Genomic DNA, 15264 nt, shown 5'->3' with positions numbered 1-15264 from the left:
AATGCCAAAACACTTAGCCTGTGATGCCAGGCTCAGACTCCAGCTACACCTTATCTGATGAGCTAGCTGTCTGGCTCCTGCTTAAGTTTTAATAGACTTTGTAAAGCTATGTTAAATTTAAGGAAATCTGTGGAAATTTTCTAATCCAGTTCCCTTCAATAAAGTGGTAATTGTATACTGGAATCTATACAGGCTCAAACAATTCTTTTCAACTCATCTCAACACATTTCAGAATGTGATTTCCTTTTGGTTTCATTTTGTTCTGGAATGAAATCATTTAAGTCAAAGAAATGTCCCCTTAAGTGAAAAAACAAAAACTGGTTAACTTACTATGCTAGTTAATTGCCAGTAATAGGGTAAGGAGCCGAGTGGTGGCGCACCTGGTTGAGCACACATGTTATAATGTGCAAGGACCCAGGTTCGAGCCCCCAGTCCCCACCTGCAGGGGGAATGCTTTGCAAGTGGTGAAGCAGTGCTGCAAGGTGTCTCTCTGTCTCTCACCCTCTCTATCCCTCCCTTCCCTCTCAATTTCTGACTGTCTCTATCCAATAAATAAATAAAAGATAATAAAAAAATTTAAAAAGAGTAATAGGGTAATAGTTTCCTTAAAATGAACGAAGCACCCTTGCGAAGAGATGTCCCACAGTCCACACTAGGACATCTGTAATGAAAATGGAGTTTATTTTTATTGTGAGAGGCACAAATAGTACTGACTGTATAATCTGTGGGGCCAGCACGGGCAACAGTGTGGGGTACCAGCTGGGGCAATGTCCATCTCTCCTCCCTTGAACCTGTTCTCTAACCTATGGCAGATGAGTGAGCCCCAGGAGTTGAAGCCTCTCCACTGAGTGGTGTGTGTGTGTGGGGGAAGACAGGGAGACCACAGGGTGGCCTGGTGAGCCTGCTCTGTTGCTGCCAGTTCAAAGCAGGAAAGATTACTTCCTTGCCATGCCTCATTCTGCTGCAGGGCAGATTGTTTGTAGGAACCTATTCCTTCCCAGGCCTGCACCCATGCCTCCTTCTTAAAGGTGACTATGGCAGAAAATGAACCTCTCTCACCAACTTCTCCTGTTAATGCAGTCCAGTTGCAGAAGGCAACAGTGGTCAGGGAGAGGGTGTGGAGAGGTCCAGTGGGGGCCTCAGGCACCAGGGAGCAAGCAGGGTGCTAGTCACTGACAAATCTGTCTCAGGATGCAAGGAAGTGGATTTCATGTCACCTATGCGGGCAGTGTGGTTCCACTGAACTCCATTTGAAAGACACATATTCAATGTTAATGCATTTTTTTTTTGTCTCCAGGGTTATTGCTGGGGCTCGATGCCTGCACTATATATCCACTGCTCCTGGAGGATATTTTTTCCTCTTTGTTGCCCTTGTTGTTTATTGTTCTTGTTATTATTATTACTGTTGTCATTGCTGTCATTGTTGTTGGACAGGACAGAGAGAAATCTAGAGAGGAGGGGAAGACAGAGGGGTAGAGAAAGACAGACACCTGCAGACCTGCCTCACCGCTTGTGAAGCGACCCCTCTGCAGGTGGGGAGCCTGGGGCTCGACTCAGGATCCCTGCACCAGTCCTTGTACTTCACGCCATGTGCTACTGTCCGATCCCCTAATGTTACCATTTTTAAGAATCTCACTACAGTCCCCTCAAAGCATTAAATCCAAGGTCTAGGGCCCTTCTGAGCAGCAGAGTTCTAGAGGACAGCACTAGTTAAAGCCCGTGAAGTCAGTCACCTTACACAGCATAGTGCTATTGACTAAAATGTTTTGAAGACTGTACTTACTGCTTTTGCAAATACCATAATTGGTATGCTAGTTGTCCTTGTAAATACCCTTAATTAAATTTATTATTTATGACTTATCTTGAAGTGGTTTAAACCTCTCTAGGATGTCTTAAAATTATTTATAAACCAGGAAATAGATGCCAAACTAAAAGAAAATTAGACTATACACATATATATTATTTTAATGATTTAATAATGATTGACCAGATTGTGGGGTAAGAGGGGCACAATTCCATACCATTCAGTTTCCACCACCAGAGTGCCATATCCCCTCCCTGCCATTGAAAGTTTCCCTATCCTTTATCTCTCTTGGAGTATGGACCAAAGATCTTTATGGGGTGCAGAAGGTGGGAGGTCTGACTTCTGTAATTGCTTCTCTGTTGGATATGGGCATTGACAGGTTGATCCATACTCCCACATACTATAGATATTTAATTTATTTTTCTTTTTACCAGGACACTACTAAGTTCCTATTTATGGTGGCACTTCCCCTCCCCTCCCCCTCCACCCCTCCCTTCCCTTCCCCTCCCCTCCCCTCCCCTCCTCTCCTTTCTTACCAGAGCACTGCTAAACTCCAGCTTATGGTAGTGCTGGGAATTGAACCTGAGACCTTTATTGCCTCAAGCATGAAAGTCTTTCTGCAAGGGCGGTGGGGGGGATTAACGCAGAGGATTAAGCGCACATGGTGAAGCACAAGGACCAGCTTAAGGATCCCAGTTCAAGCCCTTGGATCCCCACCTGCAGAGGGGTGGCTTCACAGGTGGTGAAGCAGGTCTGCAGGTGTCTTTCTCTCCCCCTCTCTGTCTTCCTCTCTCCTCTCTCCATTTCTCTCTGTCCTATCCAACAATGACAGCAATAACAACAACAACAATAATAACAACAAACAACAAGTGCAACAAAAGCAGAAAAAAAGTCTCCAGGAGCAGTGGATTTGTAGTGCAGGCACTGAGCCCCAGCAATAACCCTGAAGGCAAAACAAACAAAGGCTTTCTGCATCACCATTATGCTATCCCTCTACTCTAATATTCATATTTTTATGAAGCCATAGTTGTGTAGTACTCTGGTATCTACCAGCTCTGGCTTATTATGGTGGTGCAGGGGATTGGACCTGGGACCTTGAAGCCTCTGGCACGAAATTCATTTGCATAGTCATTATACTGTCTCCTGCCCCTCAGTGTTGGACTTTTTAAAATTTTTCTGTCTTTAGAGCGTCATCACGCTCAGCTGATTATTATTTTTTTTTCTATAGAGACAGAAATACAGGGGAAAATACCACAGCATCTAAGCTTCTTCCTTTGTGGTGGGGACAGACTGGAAACTCACTTAACTCCTAGACAAATAGTCTATGTTCAGTGTAGAATAATATGAGCAAAACCAATATGTCTTTTTTTTATTACCTCCAGAATTATTTCTGGGTCTTGGTGCCAGTACTATGAATCCACTGCTCCAGTGGCCATTTCTCTCTCCCCCCCCCAATTTAAAAAAATTTATTTTCCCTTTTGTTGCCCTTGTTGTTTTTTATTGTTGTTGTAGTTATTGTTGTTATTGATGTTGTCATTGGTAGATAGGACAGAGAGAAATGGAGAGAGGAGGGGAAGACAGAGACTTGGAGAGAAAGACAGACACCTGCAGACCTGCTTCACCTCCTGTGAAGCGACTCCCCTGCAGGTGGGGAGCCCATGGCTCAAACTGGGATCCTTATGTTGGTCCTTGTGCTTTGTGCCTGAGCTTAACCCTCTGCGCTACTGCCAGACTCCCTCCCCTAATTTTTTTTTTATTAGATAGGACAGAGAGAAATTGAGAGAGATCGAGGAGGGAGGGAAAGAGAGAGAGAAAGAGAGAGAGAGAGAGAGAGTGAGCTGCAGACCTGCTTCCCATTTGTGAAGTGGCCTTCAGGTGGAGAGTGGGCATTTGAACCCTGTTCTTTGTGCTCAGTAATGTTTGCACTTAAACAAGTGCGCCACCACCCGGCCCTATACATATACTTTTTATTTTTTATTTTTTTGCCTCCAAGTTTATTGATGGAGCTCGTTGCCTGTACTATGAATCCACTGCTCCTGGAGGCCATTTTTCATTTTTGTTGCCCTAGTTATTATTACTGTCATTGCTGTCATTGTTATTGGATACGACAGAGAGAAACCGAGAGAGGAGGGGAAGATAGATAAGGGGAAAGATAAGACACCTGCAGACCTGCTTCACTGCCTGTGAAGTGACTCCCCTGAAGGTGGGGTGCCGTGGGCTCAAGCCGGAATCCTTGCCTTCGTGCCACATGCACTTAACCCACTGCGCTACCGCCTGGGCCCCATACATATACTTAAATTTTTGTTATATTTATTTATTTATTTATTCCCTTCTGTTGCCCTTGTTATTTTTTTTATTGTTGTAGTTATTATTGATGTCGTTGTTGTTGGACAGGACAGAGAGAAGTGGAGAGACGGGGGAAGACAGAGAGGGGGAGAGAAAGATAGACACCTGCAGACCTGCTTCACCGCCTGTGAAGCGACTCCCCTGCAGGTAGGGAAGCTGGGGGCTCAAACCGGAATCCTTACACAGGTCCTTGTGCTTTGCGCCACGTGCGCTTAACCCGCTGCGCTACCGCCCGACTCCCTACATATACTTTTATATCATATAGTTATCTTCTCTTTTTCTTAAATTATCTTGGTGGTAGCAGAACTGTATATTTCAGTCCTTGGATCCTTAGATTCTATTGAGTCTTAAAAGCTGTTGGGTACGAAGCTCAGCAGTGGAGCACAGGTCTTGTGCCTAAGGCTTTTTGCTCACTCCTGAGTACCACATGCTGATCAAGGAGCATTCTTGTACCTTTCTCTTTCACTTGTGTGCTTAACCAGGTGCGCCACCACCTGGCCCCGGTACCTTTCTCTTTCATAAAATAAGTGAAACAGTTTTTAAAATAATTTTTCTTATATTTATTTATTTATTCCCTTTTGTTGCCCTTATTTTTAATTGTTGTAGTTATTGTTGTTATGGATGTCGTCGTTGTTGTATAGGACAGAGAGAAATGGAAAGAGGAGGGGAAGACAGAGGTGGGAAGCCAGGGGCTTGAACCGGTATCCTTATGTTGGTCCTTGCACTTTGCTTAACCTGCTGCACTACCGGCAGACGCTCATGAGTGAAATATTTTAAAAAGTGATTCAGGCATAAGGATCCTGGTTTGAACCCCCACCTGCAGGGGAGTCGCTTCACAAGCGGTGAAGTAGGTCTGCAGGTGTGTATCTTTCTCAGCCCCTCTCTGTCTTCCCCTCCTCTCTCCATTTCTCTCTGTCCTAACCGACAATAATAATAACTACAACAGTAAAACAACAAGGACAACAAACGGGAATAAATAAATATATATTTTTAAAAAGCCTAACAAACAAAAAACCAGAGCTGAGCAGTGCTCTGGTTTCTCAGTTTCTCTTTATATCTTTCTCTCATTAACGTAAAATAAATAAACTATTTAAAAAATTTAAAGTAAAGCAAAAACAGAACATTATAAAATTCAAGAGTGGTGCTTTGCTCTTGTTCATGAAAAGAGAAAAAAAAGATTTTAAAAAGTTTGTATTCATGGATATCCCCAGCTCTTAGAAATAGGAATCATATTCCCTCATAGTCAGAAGGGCAGCTTGGACAGTTTAATTGGCATCACACTGGAACTATAAACTGGACTAGACCAACTGGATTAGAAACTCTGAGGGTGGAGATCAAAGATTTTGTTTGTGTGTTTTGTTATACTAGGTCTAACCTCAGTGCCTAGCATACGCACTCTACTATTGAGTTATGTCACTGACCCTAGCAGTCCTGTGTTACAGCAAGCAGCCCCAACCTGGTGATTCCAATCCAACTGAAATTTGAGAACAACTGACCTTCTTTTAACTCTTTGATTTTTTTTTCAGATAAGGAAGTTAGTATCTGAAGAGTTTGTCATGAATTAATTTTAGAAAGTACTAGAAACTTCTAGCAGTGACTCCTAGGATAAAGCATCATCTAATCCCTCAGATTTGTTTATTGGACTAATTTCTCAGCCACATTTGAAAGAGTGGGTGAGAGTGTGATGAACCCTAACAGTTTACTCATTGGGTGGACTTAAAATTAAATGCCAAACTTTTGAGAAAAGTTTGTTTTATTTAGTATATTTTATTCACTTGATTAACATAACAACTAGTGGTTGTTATGTTAACATAACATCACTACTGGTTATAATGAGTCTTAACAGTGTGGTTTTGAAGCTTTTATTTTTTTTATTTTTCAAATAATTTATTTATTCTTGAGAAAGATAGGAGGAGAGAAAGAATCAGACATCAGTATGGTACATGTGCTGCCTGGGATCGAACTCAGGACCCCATGGTTGAGAATCCAATGCCCTATCCACTGCACCACCTCCCAGATCACTGAAGGTTTTATTTTAAACAAGCGTTTTCTCCTTAAGTTAGAAAACCCCTAATGCAGAAGAGGTTTAAAATGGTGAAGAGGGGCTGGGTGGTGCACTCAACTTACAGCGGGTGTTATGATAAGCAAGGACATGGGTTCAAGCTCTCATCCCCTCCTACAGGGGAGAAAATTTGGGAATGAAGTAGTGCTGCAGGTCTCCATCTCCATCTCTCCCCGACTCAATTTCTCTCTGTCCTATCAAAGAAAAGAAAACATATATATATTTTTGTCCAGGGTTATTGCTGGGGCATGGTGCCTGCACTATGAATCCACTGCTCCTGGAGGCCATTTTCCCCCTTTTGTTGCCCTTGTTACTGTTGTCATTGCTGGATAGGACAGAGAAAAATTGAGAGAGGAGAGGAAGAGAGAGAGGGGAAAGGAAAGATAGATACCTGCATGCTTGCTTCACTACTTGTGAAGTGACTCCCTCCCCACCAGTGGGGATGGAGGGAGGACGGTGGCTCGCCCAGGATCCTTAAGCAGGTCCCTGTACTTCATGCCATGCACGCTTAACCCGCTATGCTACTGCCCAGCCCCCCCAAAAAACGTATTTTATTTACTTATTTATTTTTTATTTTTCTTTATTTATTTTGCCTCCAGGGTTATTGCCGGGGCTCGGTGCCTGCACCACGAATCCACTGCTCCTGGAGACCATTTTTTTCCCTTTTGTTGCTCTTGTTGTTCCGTCATTGTTGTGGTTATTATTACTGTTGTTGTTGTTGCTGTCGTTGGATAGGACAGAGAGAAATTGAGAGAGGAGGGGAAGACAGAGAGGGGGAGAGAAAGATAGACACCTGCAGAACTGCTTCACCACGTGTGAAGCGACTCCCCTGCAGGTGGGGAGCTGGGGCTGGAAGGGAACTTTATCCAGTCCTTGTGCTTTGTGCCACGTGCGCTTAACCCGCTGTGCTACCGCCCGACTCCGAAAACGTATTTTATAAATTAAAGAGGCTACGAATAAAACACGTCGGATTGGATCAACATTGTTAATATGATTTAATTTGGATTCCACCGTGAAAACTCAAAATTTGAACAAAGTCATTATCAGACTGCTCCAGAAATTTGTAGTTTTTTTTGAGAAAGTAGTTTCTTCAATCTGATGATTAAAAAAAAAATAAAAAAGGAAAAGGGAATCCGGTGGTAATGCAGGTGGCACAAAGCGCAAGGATCCCTGTTCAAGCTCTGGCTCCCCACCTGCAGGGGAGTTGCTTCACAGGCAGTGAAGCAGGTCTGCAGGTATCTTTCTCCCCTCCTCTCTGTCTTCCTTTCCTCTCTCCATTTCTCTCTGACCTATCTAACAACGACATCAATAACAACAACAATAATAACCACAACAATAGAACAACAAGGGCAACACAAGGGCATAAATATTTTAAAAAAGTAAAGGGGGAAAAAAATCACTGTAGGAAGGCCAGGGATCACTAAAGAATAGTAAATGCTTAAGTAATCTCTTTTAAACTATAGATGCAGTCAACCTTGGCTTAAGTAGGTGTTTTTTTTTTAATTTTAATATTACAGTGTGTGTAGTGGTCCAATTTATGCAAAAAGGGTATCTGGGGAGTAAGAAGGGGATAACTGCCATCGAAGTCACCTGCCTTGAGTGCACTGTTTAACTTTTTTTAATATTTATTTATTCCCTTTTGTTTTATTGTTGTAGTCATTATTGATGTCGTCGTTGTTGGACAGGGCAGAGAAATGGAGAGAGGAGGGGAAGACAGAGAGAGGGGAGAGAATGATAGACACCTGCAGACCTGCTTCACTGCCTGTGAAGTGACTCCCCTGCAGGTGGGGAGCTGGGTCCTTGTGCTTTGGCCACCTGTGCTTACCCCGCTGTGCTATGACCAGACTCTCACTATTTTAACTTTTTCAAGCGATGTGCACATGCACTTTTATTGTCATAGTCACCCTGTAAAAAGGGAAATCAGTATGGTACTAGCAAAAACGTTTGCAAAACTTTGAATGTTGGTTCCGCGAGGAAAAAATGCAGTGGGGTTGAGGGAAGCAAAGAAATGACAAAAAGGAAAAAAAAAAAGTGTCACTGAGCATGCGAATCTTCCGGGCAAGCACAAAGACCCGATCTGTGGGACCAGCAAGTGGGGAGAGAGGCTCAATTGGCAATGCAAAACACAGCTCTGGAGGGCAAGTGAGGGCTAAGAAGCCCAGGTGCAGGAAATGTGGGATGAGGGAAGTCGGATTCATCAATCACTGCCCAAGGGGACAGAGGAGGAGTCAGACCTGCACCAAAGTTTTGTGTGTCCACCCTTATCTATCGGGCTGGAGGACTGGGGCCTCGGGGTGCGGATAAGCGGGGTGAGGGGACGCGGAGGCTGGGGGCGCGGCCCACGCCGGGAAAACAAAGGCCGCGGTAGGGTGGCCTAGCAGCGCACCCGGCGGGCTCCGAAGGGTTAACCGGGCGCCTGGCTCCCGCGCACATCCCGGCCCCCACTCTGGCGGTCGCTAGGAGACGCCGGAAGTGGAGGAGGGGCGCGCGGCGCGGCCCAGGGTGGGAATCTTTTTCGGGCGCCGGGGGGCGGAGGGAGCCGGGGAGGGAGTGGAACGGAGCGCGCGTGCGCGCGCGCGCTGCCGGCCGTCGCCGCGGTGACCGTGCCGGGAGTCCGTCGGCTCGCGCCCCGCCCCCGTCCCGCGTTGTCCCCCTCCCCCGTCGCGCGCCTGCGGAGGGGGGGTGTTTTTCGCTCCTCTCGAGTGGCCGCCGCGGTCGCCGCCTCTCCTCCTCTCGCTGGCTTGAGTTTCCCTGCCGCCGCCTCCTCAGCGGTCTGTCTGAGGAGCCCGAGGAGGATGTGAAGATGGCGGAGCTGCAGATGCTGCTGGAGGAGGAAATCCCGGGGGGGCGCCGGGCCCTCTTCGACAGTTACACGAACCTGGAGCGGGTGGCCGACTACTGCGAGAACAACTATATCCAGGTACGTGCGGGGCTGCGGGGCCGCGGGGCCGCGGGGCCGCGGGGCCGCGGGGCTCGGGGCGGGGACGGGCGGGGACGGGCGGGGAGGCGGCGGACGCGGCCCGGGGGCGGGGAGCGCGGTCCTGGGGGCGACGCGAGCGCTCCAGCCCGTCAGGCCGCCTCGGTCCCCGCCGCCCCCGCGCCCGGCCGCGGCGTTTTCATTCCACAGAATCCCGCCCGCCACCCCCCCACCCCCGTGGCAGTCGGGGCGTCTGTGTGTGTCTGTGTGTTGGGATCGGCGGGCCACCCTTCTCTCCCGAACTCTCTTTTTTTAAGGAGCTGTGTAGCTGCAAAGTAAAGTGCCCCAGTTTCGCATTCCTGTGAATGCGTTTAAAAAAGGGAAACATTAAAATTAAGAGGCCGGCTTTTCATTTTGTTGTTGTTGAGGTTGTAACGTCAGGAGCAGTTTCCTCTTGTTGGGAGTTGTTGCCGTGTATATATATAATATGTTCAGGATGGCGTTCCTGCGGGACGGAGAATCATCGTGACTATCCGGAGGAGACCCGGGGAAGGAAGCCCTGGCCGGGCTCGGGGTCCCGGCGATGCCTGGCGGGCCGAAGGGGCAGGTCGGGCGCCAGGTGCGAGCTCGGCGGCTTTTGTCTCCCTCGTGGCCGCTGGAGAATCTCAGGCTCCGTGCCCCCCCCCCCCACCCCCGGCCATTTCAGGTTCTCTCGGGGGTCCGCAGAAATGGAGGGACTGTTGTTTCTTCGTTTTGACTTCCACCCCCCCACCTTTCTCTCTCTCTCTTTTTGTTTTTATTTTTTAAAAGAATTTAGTGGTTTAACTCTCTTATTTTATTAAAGAGACACAGAGACCAGAGCAGTGCTCCGCTTTGGCTTGCAGTGGTGCTGGAGATTGAACCTGGGGCGCAGAGCTCTTTACGGAACCGTGGTGCTGTTTCCTGGCCCTCTTACAACCATCTCTGGTTCTCCAGGCGTCACTAGCCATCCGGGAAGCCTTCTCCATCCAGCCTTGGTTGAGACTGGGAAGGGAGAAGAGAAGAGAAAAGAAAAGAAAAGAAAAGAAAAGAGTTAGAAATGTGTGGACTCACCGATTTTGTGAGGACCCCATGGCTAGTCAGGCAGGGTCCTGTGGGCTTTGACCATCCGGGCGGGGACATTTCTATTGGAGAAAGGCCCGTACAAACCCCAAGCAAGCCCTTGCCTCCCTACCAGGCAGCAGTGCAGCTGGAGTGGGGAAGCAGGTCTCAGACCCAAGAGCCATGCGGCCTTGCCTGAAGCGGAGGAGGAGAGCATCAGGGTTGGGCTGCTTGGGTTTCCCCAGGTGTGTGTGTGTCATGACACTCACAACCTCAGCGTGACAGCAGGCCGGCTGCTGCCCGGGGTTGCCAGTGTTCACTGGGCGACGGGTGGGCATCAGAGAAATGCACCATCTGGAAGAGGTGAAGCCGAGGCAGGCAGGTGGCGCTTGCACGCTTACCTGAAGTAAGTGGGAGGCGTACTTACCTAGTTAGTGGCTTTTTGTGTCTCTAGGGAATGAACCCAGGGTCTTGCTCTTGTGAGAAACAGATGAGTGCCCCCTCCCCCATCCATCTTTTCTGTATTTTTGAGAGGGAGAGGGAGAGAGAGACCGGCAGAGCCACGCCACACTGCGTGAAGCCTGTTGAGTGATGGTTTAATGGGCTCCAACTCAAGGCACCCCATCCCTTGGAGTTGCAAAGTGTTCACTCCTTCCAGCCAGAAAAGAGTTTTAAATTATAAGAGAAATTGAGGGGGCCAGGCAGTGCCATCCTAGTTGAACATAGGTTAAAATGTGCGAGAACTCAGGTTCAAGCCCCCAGTCCCCACCTGCAGGGGAGAAGCTTCTCAAGAGGTGAAGCAGGTCTGCAGGTGTCTCTCTGCCTGTCTTCCCTCGTCCTTCTTGATTTCTCTGTCTCTGTCCAGTAAACAAAGAAATACAGTATTAAAACAAACAAATTGAGGGTGGAAAAACAATTGGGTTGTGATTATTACCAGGAGGGAAAGATTTGTCTCTCTTTGGAAGGGACTTCTTTTTAAATGTTTATTCCCTTTTGTTGCCCTTGCTTTATTGTTGTAGTTATTGTTGTTGTTGATGTCGTCATGGTGGGATAGGACAGAGAGAAATGGAGAGAGGAGGGGAAGACAGAGAGGGGGAGAGAAAGATAGACACCTGCAGACCTGCTTCACCGCTTGTGAAGCGACCCCCCTGCAGGTGGGGAGCTGGGGGTTCGAACTGGGATTCTCATGGCTGTCCTTGCGCTTTGCACCACTTGCGCTTTGCACCACGTGCACTTAACCTGCTGCGCCTGGCTCCCAGGGAGGGGAATTCTTATTGTAATCTGAAGGTTTGGTTTCTCTTAAATTTGCAGTTGTTACATAAAGGCACCTGGACTAATAAAGCTGAGCTTGGGGGCAGCAGAACAGCTCACTGCATGCGGGGGCCAGGCTGGAGCTGCACAGCAAAGTCAGGACACCAGGGAAGCTTTTTGTGTTGTGGTGTGCCTACCTCTCTCCAGGTCTGGTTGTATATGCATGGAGGTGGTGGTGGGGGGGAATGGAGTGACTAAAATCAAACTAGAGGTTAAAGGGAGGGATCAGTGATGCCATAGTCTTTTGTCTTTGCATTTCTAGTTGAGAAGAGAATAGTGTTATTCTCATCAGCCTTAGCAAACAGGACTCAAAGCTTTTAGGGTGGTAGTATTTTAAAAATTCAATGTATAAATATTCATTAGTGGAAGTGATCTGGATTTAAAATAGCTTATTTCTTCAGCCTAAGTACCTACATAGACTAGTAATTTAGCTCTCGGATTATTATGTTTTGGAGTCCAGTATGCATGTTAGTGGTTGATGACAGCTCTTAACATGATTTGTTTGCAGTAGAGTGGATAAATAGAACATAGCGATAGTGGATTTGTGCTGACCCAGCTACTCAATTGGATGACTCTCCTTGTGACCAGGACAAACTAATGGGGTGGGTGGAATGTCATCAGATGGTCAGTTTATCCCTTTTGTGTCCTAACCACTAGCTCACAATTACCTAGTACTCATTTTACTTTGTGAGATGTAATTGTTGGCTATAAAGCAGAAAAAGGAGAAATTTGTTGATTGAATGTAACAGATGATGTCCTTTGCTCACTGTTTTCTGAACACTTGGTTTTATGCATAGGGACATTAAAAAAATTAAGCTAAGATTATTGTTATTGATTATATTTAGTGTGAAAATTGACTAAAGAGAGGAAGATGATTACACAATTATCCTGTAAACAGTTGCACTATAAGTACTCTGACTTCAAAGAAGGGCTTACAGAATTGTCTGAGAAACCAAGTTCTCAAATAAATTTGATTTGCCCAGTGTTAGTGTGATTTTTTTCCCCCTCATCCATTGTAAGGCAACAATTTGAATGAAATAATTGTTTTATAGACCTGCTGTACTTGATACAAATATCTTGTAAAAATACCATTCATAAATATTACTGGCATTAGGAGTGATTAGTTACTACCTGTATCTTTTTTTGCCTCCAGGGTTATTGCTGGGGCTCCGTGCCAGCACTATGAATCCACTGCTCCTGAAGGCCATGTTTTTCCACTTTTTATTGGATAGGACAGAGAAATTGAGAGGAGAGGGGAAGATAGAGAGGGAGAGAGAAAGATAGACATCTGTAGACCTGCTTCACCTGCAGGTGGGGAGTCGAGGATTGGAACTGGGATCCTTGTGCTTTACACGTGCTACCTCCTGACTCCCACTATCTGTATTCATGCACAGACAAAATTGACAGGTAGAGATCAGGGTTGTAAGTAGTAAAGGAAAAAAAAGTTCTCCAGGCAGTTAACATTAGAAATGTAAAACTTGGGGGCCGGGTGATAGTGCAGTGGGTTAAGCGCACATGGTGCAGCGCGCAAGGACCGGAGTAAGGATCTCGGTTTGAGTCCCCAGCACCCCACCTGCAGGGGGGTCACTTCGTAAGCAGTGAAGCAGGTCTGCAGGTGTCTATCTTTCTCTCCCCTTCTCTGTCTTCCCCTCCTCTCTCCATTTCTGTCTTATCCAACAACAACAACAAAACAGTAACAATAATAATAACAATGGTCTCCAGGAGCAGTGGACTCGTAGTGTAGGCACTGAGCCCAGCAATAACCCTGGAGGCAAAATAAATAAATAACATCTCCAGTGAAATATTTAGAGTGTTTACTGTATTATTTTAACCTCTGCAAAAAATATCATCAACATATTTTTCCTTAAATGTGATGATGAAAAGTTAAAATTAGTTTACTGATACTTAGCAGATTGATTTTAAGAATTTCTTTTGAGAGAGCTTAATGCATACAAACTGTCTTTTTTCCTTTAGTAATATAAACCTTAATAAACAATTTAGGAAACACCTAGAATTTTTTCTCTTGATTTGATAGGACAGAAAAATGAGAGAAGTACAGATAGAGAGGGAGAGAGACACCTGCAGGATATCCTGCTCAGCTCTTGTGAAATGTCCCCCTTCCAGGTGGGGATCAGGGGCTTGAATCTGGGTCCTTGCCATGGGAATGTATGTGGTCAGCCAGGTGTACTACCACCTGGGCTCCCAGGGTTCTTTTTTCTTTTCTTTTTTTTTTTTTTTTTAAGTTTTGAATAGCTTGGACTCTACATGTTGATTAACTTGGAATTTTGTCTCTTAATTTATTTTTATTTACTTATTATTGGATAGGGACAGAGAGGATTTGAGAGGGGGTGGGATAGGCAAGGGATAGACAGAGAGACACCTGCATCCCTGCTTCATCACTCATGAAGTTTTTCTCCTGCAGGTGGGGACCAGGGGCTTGAACCCAGGCCCTTGTCTAATGTAGTATGTGCACTTAACCAGGTGCGCCACCACATGTTCCTGAATTTTACAAATATAAACATTTTACTATGGGGTAGGTTGCTTAAATGTTTGGTAGATTTCTAAAGTAAATCTGAAAACCAACATGTCTATGTTTTCATTTTTCCATAAAGTTAGGCTGTTTGTGAATAATGATTGTTGTTCAAATTATAAGGAAAATACAGATTTATTCAGAACAGAAATTAAGAATTTTCTATTAAGGGCCAGAGAGTAGTATTGTGGTTATACAAAAAGACTTTCATGCCTTTCAAAACATGAGGCATTGAAGATCCCAGGTTCATTCCTCAGCACTAGCATAAACCAGAGCTGACCAGTGCTCTGGTTAAAAAAACAAAGTAAGCTTATCTGCAGTAATTTTTTTTCTAAGTCTTGAATATTGGGGGAGATGATATAGCTTTCCCTCTCTTCCCTCCCTGTGCCAACAGAAATACTTGGGGAGGGGGTGTTGGTTGATAGCATAATGGTTATGCAAACAGACTTATGCCTGAGGCTCCCAAGTCCCAGCTTCAATCCCCCACACCACCGTAAGCCAGAGCTGAGCAGTGCTTTGGTAAAAATAAATAAATAATTCCAGAATCCATAAAAATTGTGTAAAATGTTTATAAGGTAATCATATAGTCATGACTGGTTGAAGAATGAAAATTTAAGAGTTTCAAATTTGTCTTTTATATTGTGCTCATTTAATTTTTTAATGAAAGAAAGCGATACACAAATACACACACAACAGATCTTTAAGTGTCTGTCTTTCACTCTATCTCCCTTCTCCCTCTATTTCTCTGTCCTATCAAATAAAATATAAACAGAAAGGGAAAAGAAAAAAAAGAAAAAATGGCCACCAGGAGCAGTGGATTCATAGTGCCAACACTAAGCCCCAGCAATACCCCTGGTGGCAGTAAAATAAACTAAAATGGAAAGAAAGAAAAGAAACGGAAGACGATGGCGGCCCTAGATTGGTGTAGTGGGTAATGAAAGCAGGAGGCCCAGTCCCCAGCATCAGGTGTGCTGAGCAAGAGTGATACTTGGGTTCTCTCCTCTCATTAACAATTAAATCTAAAAACAGACACCTGGGTGGGGGTGGGCGGTGCGAAGTCCAAGGACCTGGGTTCCAGTCCTCGCTCCCCACCTATAGTGGGGACGCTTCATGATCATTGAAGCAGGTCTGCAGGTGTCTTTATCTTTGCTCTCCTCCCTGTCTCCTCCTCCTCTCTCAAGTCCTCTCTGTCCTACTGAAGGAAGGAAGGAAGA

At 45.8% G+C, this 15264-nt stretch overlaps 1 protein-coding gene across 28 annotated transcripts in view; it reads left to right on the top strand.

The window, feature by feature from the left end:
* The first annotated feature begins 8659 nt into the window (after positions 1-8659).
* ABI2 (abl interactor 2) overlaps positions 8660-15264 on the top strand; it is a 73105-nt gene continuing 66500 nt past the window's right edge. For 3 of the 28 annotated variants that reach the window (XM_060194089.1, XM_060194081.1, XM_060194080.1), the window contains exon 1: positions 8670-9132. In XM_060194089.1, coding sequence (XP_060050072.1) covers positions 9016-9132 — 117 coding nt within the window. In that variant the 5' untranslated portion in view covers positions 8670-9015. Of the gene's footprint in view, positions 9133-15264 lie in introns of all 28 variants that reach the window. The other 25 variants (XM_060194093.1, XM_007520483.3, XM_060194096.1 and 22 more) reach the window with 22 other exon arrangements.

Source organism: Erinaceus europaeus, chromosome 7 (genome assembly GCF_950295315.1).
Source record: "Erinaceus europaeus chromosome 7, mEriEur2.1, whole genome shotgun sequence".
In the NCBI taxonomy this organism is placed as follows: Eukaryota; Metazoa; Chordata; class Mammalia; order Eulipotyphla; family Erinaceidae; genus Erinaceus; species Erinaceus europaeus.
This window is presented reverse-complemented; position numbering and strand designations above follow the sequence as displayed.